Source organism: Anguilla anguilla, chromosome 6 (genome assembly GCF_013347855.1).
Source record: "Anguilla anguilla isolate fAngAng1 chromosome 6, fAngAng1.pri, whole genome shotgun sequence".
Classification (NCBI taxonomy): Eukaryota; Metazoa; Chordata; class Actinopteri; order Anguilliformes; family Anguillidae; genus Anguilla; species Anguilla anguilla.
Window position 1 is genome coordinate 43,719,135 of NC_049206.1, and position 17,381 is coordinate 43,736,515.

A 17,381-nucleotide genomic window follows, 5' to 3' on the forward strand; every position below is an offset into this window, starting at 1 on the left:
CTGATCATTAGTCTCCCAAAGTCAGGATATCCAAGAGATCGGATTGTCCCGGTTGCCACACTGTTCAAGAGAAGAGCACTCTGGTTAAAGCTGTAGAATGTATGTGATTATAGTTCTCTGAGAGGAATCACAGAGCTTTTGCAAACCTGTTTTCCAGGGTATTTGTTTTATTGGTGCTTTACACGATGGTCCTCCAAGATTCATGTATCTTCAAGTTTACTTGTTAGATGCTAGACTTATTAAGTGAATACTGTATGGGAAACCAGGCAGGTTACACTGTTGCTGCTGGAAAATCATAATCGGGGATGTTAAATTGTAATATTTTTTTAAATATGGAATAAAACACTTGCGATATTTTAAAATGCATAAACAAAAATATTTTGTAAATGCTGCTGCCTCTCTGGCATGTTAATGTATGTTTTATATAAATATATTTTCTATTGGTTGTGGGAAGTGTGATATTTCTTGCGGAACTACTGTACACTTTAGATTTTAATTTTATGTTATAATTTTTGATTAGTGCATTCTGTTTAATGTTTTTCTTTTTTGGAAATGCTGATAAAACATGATTACAGAAAATGTAAATCCCAATAAGATTTGCAAGGCAGGGCAGATTATACAAGTTTCACTCTTTCTGGGGCCCATTCATTTCTTACCTCTCCTCCCCAGATTCAACAGGGGACGGCGTGTAGCACAGTGGGTAAGGAACTGGACTTGTAACCGAAAGGTCGCAGGTTCGATTCCCAGGTAGGACACTGCCGTTGTACCCTTGAGCAAGGTACTTAACCGAAATTGCTTCAGTATATTTCCAGCTGTATAAATGGATACAATGTAAAATGCTATTTAAAAGTTGTGTAAGGCGCTCTGGATAAGAGCGTCTGCTAAATGCCTGTAATGTAATGTAATGTAACAGAGTTTGCTCCATTTGTATCCCTGTACGGCTAGGCCAAGTGTAATTGGATGCCTTAAATTTGTATGTCAAAATCAACTCCATGACATTCTCAGTGCTATCAATATCTGTCTTTTGCCCTTTTCTCCCTCTTTCATTCATTTATTTACTTTCTTTTATTAATTAATCTGTTTTTCACTCCAGGGGGGAGGAGGATGGAAACATAAGGGTGGGTAGGTGGGTCTGAATAGGTTGATGTTATATTTTTCAGCTGCAAGTCAGTTTCTTTCTTCCTCTTTTTATTTATTTATTTATTTTTTTTTTGTTGGTTTTTTTTTTTTGGAGCTCTGTGCATTTTGTGAAGCTCCATGAACTGTGCTGTATTTCTGTAAAGAATACACATGGAAATAAATAAATAAATGAATAAATGAATAAATGAATAAATAAATAAATAAATAAATAAATAAATAAATAAATAAATGACAAGCCAGTAACATGGTGACACTGCTGATTCCACCCTGCTTCACGTTAATGCAGTTAACCTGTTGTAATATCTGTTGTGCACTGCAGGTAATGAAATAACAAGCTAAAGGTGCAATGATGTAAAGCAAATTAATACACATTATTATTATTATATTATTATATATAATATAATAATTAATATGCCTTATGAGGCCTGACAGGTTACTCAGCAGATGTGGGGAAGTAAGGGAGATTGGTTTGGTAAATATCACAGGCAGAACATAGTGAGTGTTACATCAGTGAGTGTTAAATATGCATTTATTTGTTTTATTTCTCTTTGAGTGCTTGTGAGAGTGTTTATTGTGGCACCCATGGGGGGTCAAGTTAAAACTTTGAACAAAACACCACATTTTGTCCTGGTTCTAATATACTGTTCTCCGGCTGGATTAGGTTATGCTTATTAGACCCAGGCCTAATGCTCACCAGAGATATGCTCATCCCCACTGCCACACATTTCACATGTTTGTTATGCTGCAGAATGCAGGACTTGGCAAGTGGACATTTCCCAGTCAACACAACACCTGTGCACAAAAGACAACACATACACACACACACACGCACATACACACACACACACAAATGCGCACACACACACACACACACACACGTTAGCACACATTAGCCAGCTGGGGACAAAGGGCATAAATGGCCAGAACTTGGCACCTCGTAAACATTCCGCTCTCACTTAGGGACTTTGCCTCTTGAACATTGCCAACACCCAAAACCCACAGCAATGCCTCCCTGCTGTTGGTGGGGGTAGGCCATTACAGCAGGGTGATTGGTTGCAATATATACTATATCAAAACATTAACAATAACTAACTACAACCTACATGGTATATACAATACAAAATATAGAAAAGTCAGTCATACCTTGATGCTACTTAAGATGCAATTAATGAGATATACCATAACAAAATAATATATAGTTCACAGAGAACATCAATTCTGTAACCAAGAAAGTGATCCCTTTAAATGTATTACCGGCAATGATGCTGGTTTGTCAGTTTCTTTCCAAGATGATAAACATTAATTTGAAACCATATTTTTAATAGACATAGCACAATGTCTTTGTGTTAACCAGTTATCAAAATAATAGTGGATGCACTGATTGACAGCATTCCCTGTAATTAGTCACAAGCTCAACTTAGTCCATGCTATCCGGGACATCCTTAATCCATCCCTGATAATATTTTTTTCTTGAGATGTTGACTTAATAAGTCAAGGTCAGGAGATATTGTGTACAATGTGACAAACTTCAGAAAATGATCATCTGGCGGCATTGAAAGTGCTTTATGTGAATCTTCTTGTTAATGATGTCAGAAACAAAGTCTTCAATGGCCAATAACAAATCCTCTAGTGGGCACTGTAAGAATGTCTTTGCTTTCAGGATTTAAAAAAAATCTCCAAAAAACAACAAATTTATTTTGATGGTACTTTATTTATAACTATTTAAAAATAAATATTATTTGAATTGCATGTGTCTATACCATTTTATTAAATTGTTATAAAATGGTATAGACCAGAATGGCATAGACCAATAGATCTTACTGACATGTGCAATAGCTGGTTACTATGCAGACATTGCCCACACTATGCTCGCTCTGGAAATAGCATGACCAATCAGTACTGCAGCCCTGTGCCAGTGACATTTAATCAGTGTTGCCAGGTCTGTGTTTTCCGCCGAATTAGGCAACTTTGAAGATACAAATAATGGGTGCAAAAGTCACAGGTGTTATTTTTTGTCCCTCTAGTTTTAAAATACTGTTGGTACGGGTTACGCAGTACATGTATGGTGCAGGAAACTGAGTATCTACCTGTACAACCGGAAAGATTTTGAGATCACTGTCAAGATCCCCACCTCTGACTATCTTTGTGTGAGTTCTGAGAGACAAATATTTCTCTAACCTGGCAACACTGAATTCTGTAATTTGTTCATTTATTTACTTATTTATTTATTTATTTTTGCTATTAAAACCTCTCACTCTGCAAATAGGCTAACTCAGATTGTGATTTTGCAGTGGGTCTCGTGTTGCTTCCTGTGAGATAAAGGTCCTTGCTTCTCACTCACAGCAGGGTCTGTGAACAGAGGCAAGGTGAAATTGCCAGCAGGGCTTCTTCCCCACTTTGGCCTCAACCCACAGCACATTTAAAAATAAATAAATAAATGAACCTTGGACACAATCCTCGATCTGGACCTGATGACAAACTTGAGTCATCGGTCAGGTCACATGGGAATGCTCACTTTTCATATGGATAGAGCAACCACACAAGTAGCTGCTGTCAATCAAAAAATAAATTAAATTACATTCTCTGGGATAGCAAGGCTGTTACCTTAAACGCCTCACACCAGTCCAAGAAACTGTGGCAGCATGATTTCTTGCAATAACATTTCAATTTATCCCAGAACAAATGGGCTCTACCTTTTGTGCATTGCAAAGCAATTCTGCTTTCCCAAGGTTAAACCACAAAAAATAACACAAAATATAACATGATACTCAATAACAGATCTGTAATCCAAAACACCTTGGCCAGATCCTCCAAATTATTTGAAAGCAAAGCTAGCTCAAATGTCCCCCTGGAACAATGCGTGAACCTGCCACTCAGGAAGGGTGCCACATAGTGTGTGGGGGAAGGCAATTTCCCTTCCCAGTCTCTAACACGACTTTGTGTGTACATTATTATGACCTCCATCCACAGCCGATGGCAAAGTCACCACATTGTGCTAATGACCTGTTAGCTGTAGCTGCTCCCTCTAATTCCAGGGCATAATGTCATATTGCTCCTGGTTCGTCATTACAGAATGAGTCGTCATAGACATTACAGAGTCGTCATAGACATCGCCATTGAGGTGCGGAGTATGGATAGAGTACCTCCTCGCTCCAGGTTTGATTCATGTAATTTATTCATGAGAAACACGACTCAACATGATGTGTACTGGCCTTTTTGCTGCTCTATCCGATTCTACGCCTTTCATTATGGGTAATTCATTGGTTAGAGTCCCTCTACAATCTCAGAGAATTTAACCTCTTCAGCGCAGCTGCCTCAGAACAAGTCAAATTGAATTTGGTTTTCACCATGTGATGTAATTACTGCACTGTTTCAGATAAGTTCAGTTACATAACAATCACCAGCAGTCTCCCCAAACACAGAGAAAGTGTTAATTCAGTAGAGAAACTTAGCACTTCCTGTTAAGCGGCCTTAAAATACTCTCTTGAGCAGGTGATGTGCTATACTTACTGCCCCCCAGCTAAGATAAAAGTGTTTGGGAAGCTATTTCTAATGTGAGATGTGAAAGTACACTATAGGGGTTGTTAGGGGGTCAATGTTCAGGAATGAGGTGTTAATGAGTTTCCATGGATGCGGAATGTATTGTGAGTTGAATCACAGGAACAACATGGGAGCTGCTGATTGTACAATAGAGTTACTGATAACCTAACACCGGTAATTGTCATTGCATCCAAATCATGGACTACAGCCTCACATTTGTGTAGTGTGGATAGGCTAGGCTAAATAGCAGCTTCAGTACTGTATAAAATACAGAATGACAAGATGGCCGTATGCAAATGTTCTGTAGGATATCTTTCTGGCTCCCCCCTGAACTTCACTTATATTCTTTTGGATCATTTGGACAGGATATGTGCTTCTATAATTTATGTATAATCCACCCTACATATTACTCAGGAAATGCTTCCACAGCTATGAACAACTTCATCCTGACCATATAAGAGACCCAGTCCTAAGTAGATTATTAACATATTCAAGAAAGTGTTTTTCACTTATTTCAGGATAATTGATAATGTATGAAAAGTAATACACTGTACTACAACATTTATATTGACATTGAGATCACAATTAATGCCATTCTGGTTGTTCAATTAATTTATCTTGCATTGCCTTTAAATGGGTCTCAGTGATTTGCTTTCTCAGCTCAAGAAAAAAAAGAGACAATTCAAGCTGGCTCTCACGTCTGCGTGTATGCATCACATGTGATCTCTTGAAATATACCTCCCACCACAGAGCAAGTGTCTAGTTGCAGGGAGGTAAGGAACCTGCAAGGGCAAAAGGATTGTAACCCTGATATCATTGGCAGTGAAAGTTAGCTGCTCTTCAACAACACATTCACTGAGGTAGGAATCACATATTTTGATTTACTTATAAGGTTATAATGAAATTAGCTTGTATTTATGATTGTTTTCTTTAACAGTGCTTTGGATCATATATTTTGCAATGTTACAAAACGTTAAGGAAGCAGTGAAAGTAGTGAAGTTAGGACACTTCTGCCTGTGAGACTGGTTATTTCATTAAATAATAGGTCATAGGTTTGGGACAAAAATATTGTCCCAACAAATAGCAAGGCATTTTAAATTGATTGGTGAATTTGTTAGATGGGTTGGTTGGGGGATTTCTGCAGAAGCAGATGAATCTATCTCGCTGTGATATATATGTATATATGTATATAAATATATATATATATATATATATATATATATATATATATATATATATATATATATATATAATACAGTATATATGTATATTATAAATATGTTCCTGCTTCTCAGTTTCTCCCGCTGTTACCAAAATGTTTCAAAGTCAAGTGTCTAAAGTAACTCCTCAGTAAGTCAGCACCTATTGGACTGCCATCAGTGCCACCTGTCAGTCTAGCAGCATTTCGCAAATTGCTACCACAGCAGCTGGCTAGCGACAAGTCCTCATCCTAGCGACCTCATCTCAACTGTCCTCTCATGGACCGCTGTAGTGCCAATCTGTAAAAACCTGGTGGACTGCCAAGGGTGGGCTGCTAGTGGACAATGCGTGTTTGTCTGGATGGAGGGAGTCAAGGTCATGATGGATCTTTAAGATTACATCATGGAGAGTTGCCTTCACTACAAATGAACTGTTGCCATATAAATAACTATCGCTTTGTAAATTGTTGCATATACGTGGCACGTTTATTTGATTACTTCAGTGCAGTTTTCAGAATCTGCGATGTTACAGCATTCATGTTTTGGTCAGACAGACTGTGAAATCCTAAATGATCATATGTTTATGGAGAATACATTTCTTGGAGTCAATATCAAAATTGATATTTCAGCATAGTGGCTGCTAAATTGTGACTTTGCGGACAGCAAATAGATTCAGTTCTAGCAGCACCTGTTAAATTGTCCTCCACTTGGTTTCTAATGGCAAAGGGACCATGGTAGGCTCCACTGCTGAAAATTTGCCACTTAAAAATGTGAGTGTGATTAACCTCCAAGGCAGGAGCAACGATATCAAAATCTTAAGTCAGCTAAAGTCATCTCATTTGGTCATTTGGTAAACATCTGTAATCTGGCACAAACTAAAACATTTTTGCAAGTCAGTCTCTGCCCACTATGTTATTCTCAAAGTGTTTTTGAAAAATTGATCAGGAATACATTTATGAGTTCTAAATAGTCTTTGACAGGACATGGTAATTTCACTTGAGGCAACACTGAACATGAAACAACCAATTAAGTCAGACTGTTATTCATGATAATAACAACTTTTTTTATTGATTCAAAGGAAGAACCAACACAGGAAGTTGCTATCGTCTCTTCATCAACGACAAAATGGCGACCGCCAGCTTGTCCGTGTCTGGTTCGAGGAGTCCGATGCTTGGGCCCGACGACTACAGTCTATACAGTGGCTTGTCAGAAGATGAGCTAATTGAGCTGGCTGTCGAGCACAGCTTGGCTGATGCCTACGTATCTGTCGCCAGAGCAGTCTCCACCAAAACGCCTGCTTTTCAGAATGGGCCTGCATGGAACCAGCCAAATTCAAACCCAGCCTTCACACAAAGCGCACCTCTGTGCCAACGCAACGCCTCAGTGTCAATCACCTTCCCTGCTATGCAACCCAAAGATGACTGGTGAGTGCGAGCGTAAATCTAGTCAGCACCTGACATGTACAGGACACAGATTTATCTGATAACTGAGTCACAGTTGTTCCGTGCCATTGGTATTGTGTAATCGGATTGATTTTTTTTTTTTTCAACTTTACATCACTGCATTGCTGGTTGAAAATTAGAGTGTTTATTTCTGTTCCCCAAAGTACAAACGATGAACAAGATAGTTTAGTTCAAACTCGTTATAGTCTTATTTTTGGACAATTTAAAAGGCTGGTTAGTAAATGTGATTAGTATTTTAGGTAAATATAATGTACATGGGAATTGGCAAGGGGTTAGGAGAAGGAAAGCTAAAAGCCCTGTCCATACCATAGCTGACACTGGAGGAAAGGGTTCAGAGATTTGTGAATTTTTTTATTTATTTCATTTCCATAAAGGGAGTCACTGTGTTAAATGCTCCACCTCTGCTCTTACTTGATTTGACTTAACTACTTTCTGTCTTGTTTTGAATGCTGTAAGTGTTTACCCGCTATAACTGGGTCAGTTGCAGTAATTATCATTATTTGTAATGTCAGCTAATTCTCAGCTGGCCTTTCTTTCAGTCACTTGACAGCTGTATGAGATTGAGCTGCAATCCCATTGGACTCAAAATATGTTGCAAGGTTTGGCAGCTTCTTTTTCATGTATTATGACTTGGGCTCCATAAGTAAGATAAGCTCTCGTCCAATGTAAAACGTCTGGTCTTGCTGTTGCCCATGTTGTGGAAGGATGACCCAATTTTTTGTGCTTAGTCACAGAGTCTGACACTCCAGCCCAGTGATACCAAACCCCACATCATCTTCTCACTGGGCTGCTGGCCAGTGTCTAATTGGTACAAGCAGACATTGCTGTGTCACACTTGGCCTATTAACATCAGAGTAGTTGTTAACCTCAGAGAAGGAGTTAAGCAACTTTGTTCAGTTAGGATCTTACCTGCCTTTTTGCCAGGTTATAGCCAAGCTAAGCATTTACATACATGTAAAGCCTATAACGTAGTTTGCCTACCTTCCAAAGTTGGTATTTCCTAGATAATGAAATGGCACACAAATTTGTTGAAGCTGAACTTCCTACGAGTGCAAAAATAATTATAAATTGATTTTTTTTCCATCTTTTCCTGACTCATCTAGAACATAGGAGTGTGTCCAACAGCAGTTAAGCTACATTCCCTTTCATGTCTTTCAGAGTAGCCTCTGGTAGTCCTCTTAATCACAGACAGTTGATTATTGACATCCTTATTTTAGGCCAGATCGATGCACCAGGAATGACACTGTTCAGCTGCTCAAAGCACATTCATGCAAATTCATTCTTGTAGCGAGACAACGACTGGAGACCACCAAAGTGAATTAATGAATGAAGCCACCAGGAGCCATTCCTCCATCACAGACAAAGGGCAACGATGCGTGGCATGGAGGAGATACAACGGCTCAATGTATTTCACGCCAGAATCTGCGGAGTGAGTGTTCTCTTTACTGCTGGTGTGCTCACTCATCCAACATCAATTCCGGGAGCTTCAGCTAATGAAATCTGTTCACTCTTCCAAAAAGGAGACGTGAGACTTAAACAAACATAAGTCAAAAATGAAAGCCTTGAAAGCTAGGTCATACATTTTTAAAGGTGAAATGGTATCATAATTGTAAACGTTAGGTTTGCCCAGGTGTTACCAGTATATCCGGTATTTTATTTTATATCAGGTCAGTTAAAATGGCAAGAACTCTTTTCTTTTCAGAAATGGAATCATAGGGTTGATTTGTTTGAAACAAAGTTGCCATACAAATATTGAAGTATTCAGAGGATAAATGCACAAATGGCCACGTCACGCATTACTTTCGCAGGCTTTTGGACCCTGTTGCCGAAGCAATCCAGAATGGTGCTGTAGACAGACTGATTAGATTGTCATGGATGGGGAAAAGTCTGACGAAGCCAAACAAGCAGGGCTGGGCCCCCCTTCACGAAGCGGCCTTCTACGGACAAGAGAAATGCCTCAAGGTCATACTGAAGGGTGAGCAGAGCACACTCGTTGCTTAGGTCTTTAGTCCCTGCTCTCTTACAAAATAAATCATTTGTTTCATTACTTTTACTTTTTGAGCACCTTTGCCGCCTGAACCACATAGGAACCTGGTGTACTTGTGGTTTACTTTATTTTTTGTTGGACATTGTCAGCCATACACCCTAATTAAGCTTGCCAAGCACAGACTAATTCTCTGGCTCTTACCAGGCAGATATAAAAAACATTTCTATGTCCAACCCAATGCTTTCTCTGCTTTATTTTTATAGAACCACAGCACAGGGTGTGCTTAGCAAAGTTCATTGCTCCTGGTATGCGTTCATGTCTGGTTTTTTCCTGGCATGGTGGCTTACCTGTATCCTGTGTGTGCTTCTGCTGCAGCCCACCCTGAGGTGACTGACAGCCGCACCCTTCGGCAGCAGACACCACTGCTCCTGGCCGCGTCAGCAGATCACGTGGGGTGTGCGCAGAAACTGCTGGAGAGCGGGGCGGACCCCAACATCCCCAACAAGGACGGAGAGACCCCGCTCTACAAAGGTAACACTCCTGTGTGCTGGATGTCCACGTTATCGGGAGGATTCTGGGTAAATTCATGAGGGGGAGGCGCTTTCAGTGAAATTCATATACCTTAGAGTGTGTCCATTTAAAAAAATTAAAAGTTGTGATTGTGTAGCCATTCTTCGGCATCAGAGGAGCACACCTATGTAATATGCAGCCATTATATCTGTGGAGTAGTTGGTACATCAGATTGTGACCAGGGTCATAGGCACATTGTTATCCGTATTTACACCTGTTGCACCATCTAAAAATATGACTTGGCACAGCTAAGTCCAGCGTAGACGATGTGAGTTGACACCTTCTATAGTGCAAATGTTTCCAGCCAGTGCGCATTGCTGGACTACAATACTACTACTGCTTGATTAGTTAGCATCAATCTTATGCCATAAAAGTATTCTGTAAAGCGCCATAAAATCTTAGGCTAGTGGTATTAGCAACTGCAATGCAGAGACAGCGCACCATTCTGGTCAGAGGTAAGAGCTCGTCAATTAATTCAAACAGCTCAGCCCTGCCGAAACAAAAGCGCTCAATAAACTCACTATCCCCATATATATGCAGAGGATTTGTTTCGATCTTGCATTATTCTATCGCATCTGAAAGCGCACTGGTTGGGCCGTCTACAGATGAGATGCGCCATATTCAGAGGTCATTGTTTTTAATTTTGCAAAGAGTGTCACCAAGGAGAATAGTCCAAATGTTTCACTAACGCCTACCCCGTAGTAGGCATAGAATTTACACCCATGTGTAGTGCTACACCTAGTTGGTGCAACAGGTGTATTTTATACATCTGAACTTTATATGCACTATGCACTTCTATGCATTTTCTATGTTGAATGTAAGCATCAGGCCAGGCATACAGGTATGTGCAGCTGGTGAAACCGACCCCTGAGGATTGCACAATAAGACTAGAACAATCCTGTTGACCGAAACGTCTCCTTCTCTGGGTGATGCTATGGCCAATAATTCAGCATCCACACATCAGCATGCTGAATCCCAATGTGTTTGTAGGATTAGCCAATCAGCAGCTGCCATTGTGCAGGCATCCTTGATAAGGGCTTCAGTAAAAATGTCGATGGATTGACGACACAGTAATGGGAAGGGAGGCCTTCTGTTTGTGTCTGTGTGAGGATGGCATTTCTCAGTATGACATTGCCCCCCTCACTGTTGCCCTCTCTCTCAGCTTGTGAGCAGGAGAATGTGGAAAGCGTGGAGCTGCTCTTGAGCAATGGAGCCCAGGTGAACAAGACATGCCTCCAGGGCTGGACAGCCCTTCACGAGGCCGTGAGCCGCAACAACGTGGAGATCTGCAAGATGCTGGTGAGAGCTGGCGCCGACATCAACGCCCGCAACATGTACGGCATTACCCCGCTCTTCATCGCAGCCCAGAGCGGACGAGCGGAAGCTCTCCTCTTCCTCGTGAAGAAAGGTGGGCAGCGTTAAATGTTTGGTCTGATACCCTAAGATATTTGTAACTTGTCAATGTCAACCACTATTAGGTTATATTGATCCAGCAAGAGACGATAAGACCTGCTTCACACAGGATAAGGGGCCATGACATGTATATGTTCAATGTAGGTTATTTGTATGGTCTATCTAGGTTCCTTGTGGGTTCTGTGTTGCCAGTAAAGTCGATACTGCTCTCTGTTTGATCCAGGTGTGGATATAAACAGCCAGGTGAATGATGGGGCTACAGCTCTGTACGAGGCCAGTAAGAATGGCCATGAAGAGATTGTGGAGCTCCTTCTGTCTCTGAACGCTGATGCCAACAGAGCAGCTAAATCTGGGTTTCTGCCCCTGCACATCGCTGCCCAGCGTGGAAATGAGGAGTATGCACTATTACATTGATAAACACATTAAAAAGAAAACATTGGGCACGTCAATGGTTGGGGTTGACATGGCCAAAATGGACTCTTGGTACAACAAAAAGAGTTTCAGATGAGAACAGGAATATCATTAATAATCAGGTCACTAGGTTCATTTGTCACATTGGTAATAATCAGGCCACTAGGTTCATTTGTTACATTATACCCATATCAATTCTAATTTTAGCTTTAAAATGTTATAGCTATGATCCCTGTACAGTACGTTACCTTACCATGATGCATGATCTGTCATTAACATTTTGGTAGAATTGGCTAATGTGACAAATCGCCTCGTCGTACCTGTCACACTACAAGAGCAACAACGAAAATATTAAACATGTTTGAAAGTGATTGGCTGGTCCCAGAATGGATCGGCAGAAGGGGGCAGAAATTGACAGGAGCATGCTGACCCTCTCACACTGTGCAAGCTTAACTGAACTGAACTACTAGTACTACTACTACCAAGAAGAAGAAGAAGAATTATTCATTATTTATTATTTATTATTTACTACTCACTATTACATTTTTGTTTTTGTGGCAGACTTAGTATTTAGTATTTAATTGTAAATAGGGTGCTGATGAAGGGCACACAAAAATGTAACAATTATTAATACAGTGCAGTGTTCATTAGTAAAGTGTAGTTTTACAGGAACTATTAGGACATTATGGTTTACTAACATTAGTATATGAGTCATCTAAATTCTCAGCAAACATTCATTTGGGCTCTGTGAGCTTCCAGTGACCCCTTCCCATGCTGTTGCCTTCCAGAGTTGTGTCCCTGCTCATCCCTGTCACCAGTAGGGCCCGTGTACAGCGCAGTGGCATCAGCCCCCTCCACCTGGCCGCTGAACGCAATAGGGACGACGTCCTGGAGGTCCTGATCGATGCCGGCTACGATGTCAACGCCATGCTGTCACCTGACCGCTCCAAGATGTATGAAGACCGCCGGAGCACGGCCCTCTACCTTGCGGTCATGAACAACAACATCAGCGCCACCACCATGCTACTGGATGCAGGCGCTAACCCCAACCTGGACATGTTCAGCCCGCTGCTAGTGGCACTGAGGCAGGGCTGCATCCAGACCGTCACCCTCCTGGTGGACCATGGTGCCAATATCAACGCCAGTGTTCCCACCCACCCAACTTCTTTCCCTGGCACCGTCATGTTCTGCATGAAGTACCTTTCCCTGCTCAAGTATCTGATGGACAATGGTTGTGATGCCCTGTCCTGCTTTCAGTGTCATTACGGCTGCAACCCCCACCCACCCATCAAAGCAACACGTGACAGGAGCAGCCTGGATGACAAGACAGATGAGGATACTCCCAAAATGCCTGTGCAGGTAGAGGATTATGGGGCTCGATGATGGTCACAGTGGGAACTGGTGGAGATGGTGATGGTGATGGTGATGATTATTGGTTTGCTTTGGATAATTTTCTCTTTGATTGCTGTCCTCAGTTCTGCGAGATCATTTCTGCACCACAGATCTCTCGCTGGGCGGGACCCATTATCGACGTACTGCTTGACTACGTTGGCAACGTGCAGCTCTGTGCCAGACTCATCGAACATCTGGACAGCTACGAGGACTGGGCAGTCATCAAGGAGAAATCCGGTAAACAACACACACACACACACACACACACACACACAAACATACAGTAAAAAAATGTTATGACAAACCCTTCCCTAATAAAATAACTAGTATCTCATTATACATTTTCCAATATTTTCCCATGTCCTGCACAGACCAGAGTTAAAAAAAAGGTTTATGGAAGTAAAGTAGGAAACATCTATATACATATTTTTATTGCAATAATAAAGACATAGAAAAAGAATTCGAAAGAGGGCGATAATATTTAGTACCATGTCGATAGCTCATTTAAAATGCCATGTGTTATTTGTACGCTCAATCCAACAAGCTTATTCAACATGTAAAGGATTGTTAGAGACTATCTTTGGGCAGAAATAACAGTGGCAGTGATCCAACAAACAGGGGAGCAGGCTGTTCTTCAGGCATTCCATTGGCAGTGTGAAGGCCTTGTACTGCAATGCCCTCTTTGTTGTAGCACAAGCTACAATGGTTCGGGTTGTGCCACCCACTGTGTCCAAATTCTACAGTCTAAATTCTTCTGCCAACCCCTGCCCGATTCTGGGCGACTAGCCATGTTTGACACTTGCGGAGGGTGGAAAAGAGCAAGTGACACAAAGGGCAAACTTGGATGATTTTATTTTTTTTGCTTTGGTGGAGCTTTTTTGTTAATTGACAGGTAGTATCAGAACCCTGGTGGTCACAAAGGAGATCTCAGAACAGTCTTGCCATGCCATTAATGAACGGCACTTACTGTTATAGCGATAGGCATGCCAGGACCATGCCAGCCTGGACACAGGTCAGATTCTCAGAGGGCTCATAGAAGTGTGACTTACTGGCCACGTGCAGCTCGCTATTGAACCACTTCCTTGTGTCTCATAGTTCATATCTGAACCGCCTGTTTAAATTCCCTAATTCACCTCAGCCAGTCTTCACAAAGTTGTCGTTGATAGGTTAGAAAATATTGTTATGTACCGAAAGTGCGGGCTTGTCTGAACTGCACAGCATTCATCACAAATGTCCTGTTTAATATAAGACTTATGTCTCTCATTTCATTGCTATAACAAGACAGAAAAGCTTGCAACAAAATGGTTATTCTCAAATTCTACAATATATTTTGATTGTTTTATAACTGAGAATAAAAGTAATAAAAAAAGAATTGAAGCAATCTTTTTAATATTAATTGTGAGTTCTGGCTTTTCTGTATTGTGATATTTCTAAAAACAGGTTCAGCACATAATGCACTGTGTTGACGATGAACTTGAGGGCTGAGTCCTTATTCTCTTTTATCAGCTCTTCCACGCTCCCTGATGCACATGTGCAGACTGACGATTCGCAAACAACTGGGAACAGAGAGACTCAAGCACCTGAACGCCCTGCCCCTCCCAGAACGATTAATCAAGTACCTATCCGTGGACCGCTCCCAAGCCTATTAAAGACACCAGCTGCTGTCTAGCCAAAAAGTGGTGCCATAACAGTCTGCCGGTTGCAGTCCCATTTTGTGTGCTATAGGACAGTCAGCCTAATTAAAACATTTACTTTTCTTCATTATATTTGCGTGAAAATGGTGGCTGTGAAGTATTGATTTTACATGCAGTTGGCAGCAAACGAAAACAAAGCATGCAAAACAAATTTTTAAAAAGCATGTTTTAGTGTTTAACTACCAATTATTCAGGTGCAGTCTTTATTCATATTGTAAATGTTGCTCAGGTTTATCGGCAGATATGTTTTACTCATGCTAGCTAGACACTGTACGTTTGTATATGCAGTTGTGCAAACCGTTATATATTATGAAGGATACGTCTTAACAGACAGTTTGGATTGATGACCTTGGTGAATGTATTTTATTTCATCTGAGCAGCTGTGTGAACATTGTGAATTTTGCTCCACAGTTTGGTTAAAGTTAACAGAATGTTTTGTATTGGGAGAGAAGATTCTTTTGCAACACATCAAATTCAACCTTGAAAATTGTTTTATAAATGTGTTGTTCATATACAAAATAATGTCTCATTTTTTACTATTATTATTGAACCACCCATGCGAATAGTACATGAATTAATCTAAATGTATTGTATGTAAAGATGTTGAACAATAGATCACTGTATATTTGGGGTTGGCAGATTATTCAAATCATTAACAGAAAAAATAACAGGTTTGTGTCACTTTTAAGCTGACAAATGTGTAGCACAGAAGTCAATGTCTTGTGACAATCTTATCAAATTGTATTAGCAAGTTATTTTCTAGGCGTTCTTTTTCTGAAACTAAAAGAACGGACGGAGTGTAGCACAGTGGTTAAGGAACTGTACTTGTAACCGAAAGGTCGCAGGTTCAATTCCCGGGTAGGACACTGCCGTTGTACCCTTAAGCAAGGTACTTAACCTGCATTGCTTCAGTATATATCCAGCTGTATAAATGGATACAATGTAAAATACTATGTAAAAAAAAAAAAAGTTGTGTAAGTTGCTCTGGGTAAGAGCATCTGCTAAATGCCTGTAATGTAATGTAATGTTACTGAGTGTAAGTTCTAATAAAACATGTACTGTATAACTGCAATTTTTTTTATTTTTCCATAAAAATATAATTTTGGGAAAGCATAATTAATATTAAATATATCATTTCAAACATTATGAATGTAGGAAAACAGTAACACTTTTAGATTAAATCTAGGGGACTATGTTGCATTTGGCAACCCATACTTTAAATGTTTTTCATACTTTTTCTGTCATGGGTTGGATACACTCATACACTAAGAAGGCAATGTCACTGTCAATCATTGCTCAAGACACACTCCCATACCCAAATTTCAACAACCCTGTCACATTCCACATGCACACACGTGCAGGGCATTCTCAGAGTAACTCACTGGCCCTTCCTGATGACAGGCAGCTCTTTCCAGCCCTAGCAGCGTGTGACCCCTCCTCCTTCTCCGAAGGTCACACACACGACCAGCACCATCCAGTGGCCGAGGCCTAGCTGGCGGATGCTCTGTCTTTGCAGGCTATTGTGTTCCCTCCGCAACGGTTAAAAAAAGTCCCTGCACCTGCCGCAGGGCAGAGCCAGGGGGCATTGAGTTTCCCAGAGCGGGAAACTCACATGCACTCAGCCGCAGGGAAAGCTGAAAAACATGTTTTGCTCTTCACCCTGAGCTCTTGGCCCCGTTGTCCTTCCGCGTGCTGCTAAGGTGCATGCTCTGTGTGGCAGGCATATCGGTCAATAAAAGGTCTGCTCAGTAAACATTTCACAGCATGAGAGCTGTGTCCCATGTCATAGTCAATCCAAGGGGTGCACATAGACACTCTGTATTCGTGCTGTAAACAGGTTTTGGATTTGAATCCCAGGCCAGGTCAGTTTAAATAGTACCTATTTAATGACTTAGAGTGGTTGTGTATGTAACATTAAATAAATATGAAAAGATTTTTATTTAAAAAAGAGATTTCAGAAAAATAAAGGCAATAAAAGCAGGATATCAAAACAAGATGAATAGGACTAAAAGTTATTTTAAAAATAGTGCAATAACAATAATAAACAGTGCTACTATAACCGTATTCCCTCATCTGGCTTAAGTCATTAAAAGGAAAACTGAATTTAAAACTAAGTGGCAAGTTTCACCGGAGCTGTGCTATGTTCATCTGCCCAAGTTCAGCTGCACATGGAGAACTAGCACTACATCTCCACCTGTTGTTCTGCGTCAACTGAAGGACCCAGACAGTCATCTAATTAGGGACTGGGCCTCTGCCAAATAGTGGGCTTGTTTTTCATAAGCAGCTACTGCAATGCAGTTCTGTCTTTTCCCCAGCCAGAACCCACCGCATAAAAAACATGTCTGTAGAGTTTCAGCTGGAGGTCAGTGAACTGAGAATTACGGCCAATTTTCTTTTGTTTACAGGAACACGAGTAATCGCAGAATTCTAATTCATTGTACATTCACATCTTGAGTCAAGAGGCGTCCATTTTACTGATGTAATATGATTTACAGCCACTAGGTGGAAATGCAGCTCTACAGGAATAATCGCACATTCGCTGCAAACAGATGATGGTTAGAATGACCACACT

At 40.7% G+C, this 17,381-nt stretch overlaps 1 protein-coding gene across 2 annotated transcripts; it reads left to right on the forward strand.

The window, feature by feature from the left end:
* Positions 1 to 5,453: 5,453 nt before the first annotated feature.
* LOC118230430 (ankyrin repeat and SOCS box protein 2-like) lies at positions 5,454 to 15,629 on the forward strand. 2 transcript variants are annotated; one of them, XM_035423442.1, is made up of 10 exons: positions 5,454 to 5,540; positions 6,958 to 7,303; positions 8,631 to 8,771; positions 9,151 to 9,317; positions 9,705 to 9,860; positions 11,062 to 11,307; positions 11,536 to 11,707; positions 12,512 to 13,082; positions 13,199 to 13,352; positions 14,622 to 15,629. In XM_035423442.1, the coding sequence occupies exons 2-10, from the start codon at positions 7,005 to 7,007 to the stop codon at positions 14,762 to 14,764; spliced, it is 2,049 nt and encodes a 682-aa protein (XP_035279333.1). In that variant the 5' UTR covers positions 5,454 to 5,540; positions 6,958 to 7,004; the 3' UTR covers positions 14,765 to 15,629. The 2 variants fall into 2 exon arrangements, with proteins under 2 accessions (XP_035279333.1, XP_035279334.1); XM_035423443.1 differs by lacking the exon at positions 8,631 to 8,771.
* Positions 15,630 to 17,381: the final 1,752 nt, after the last annotated feature.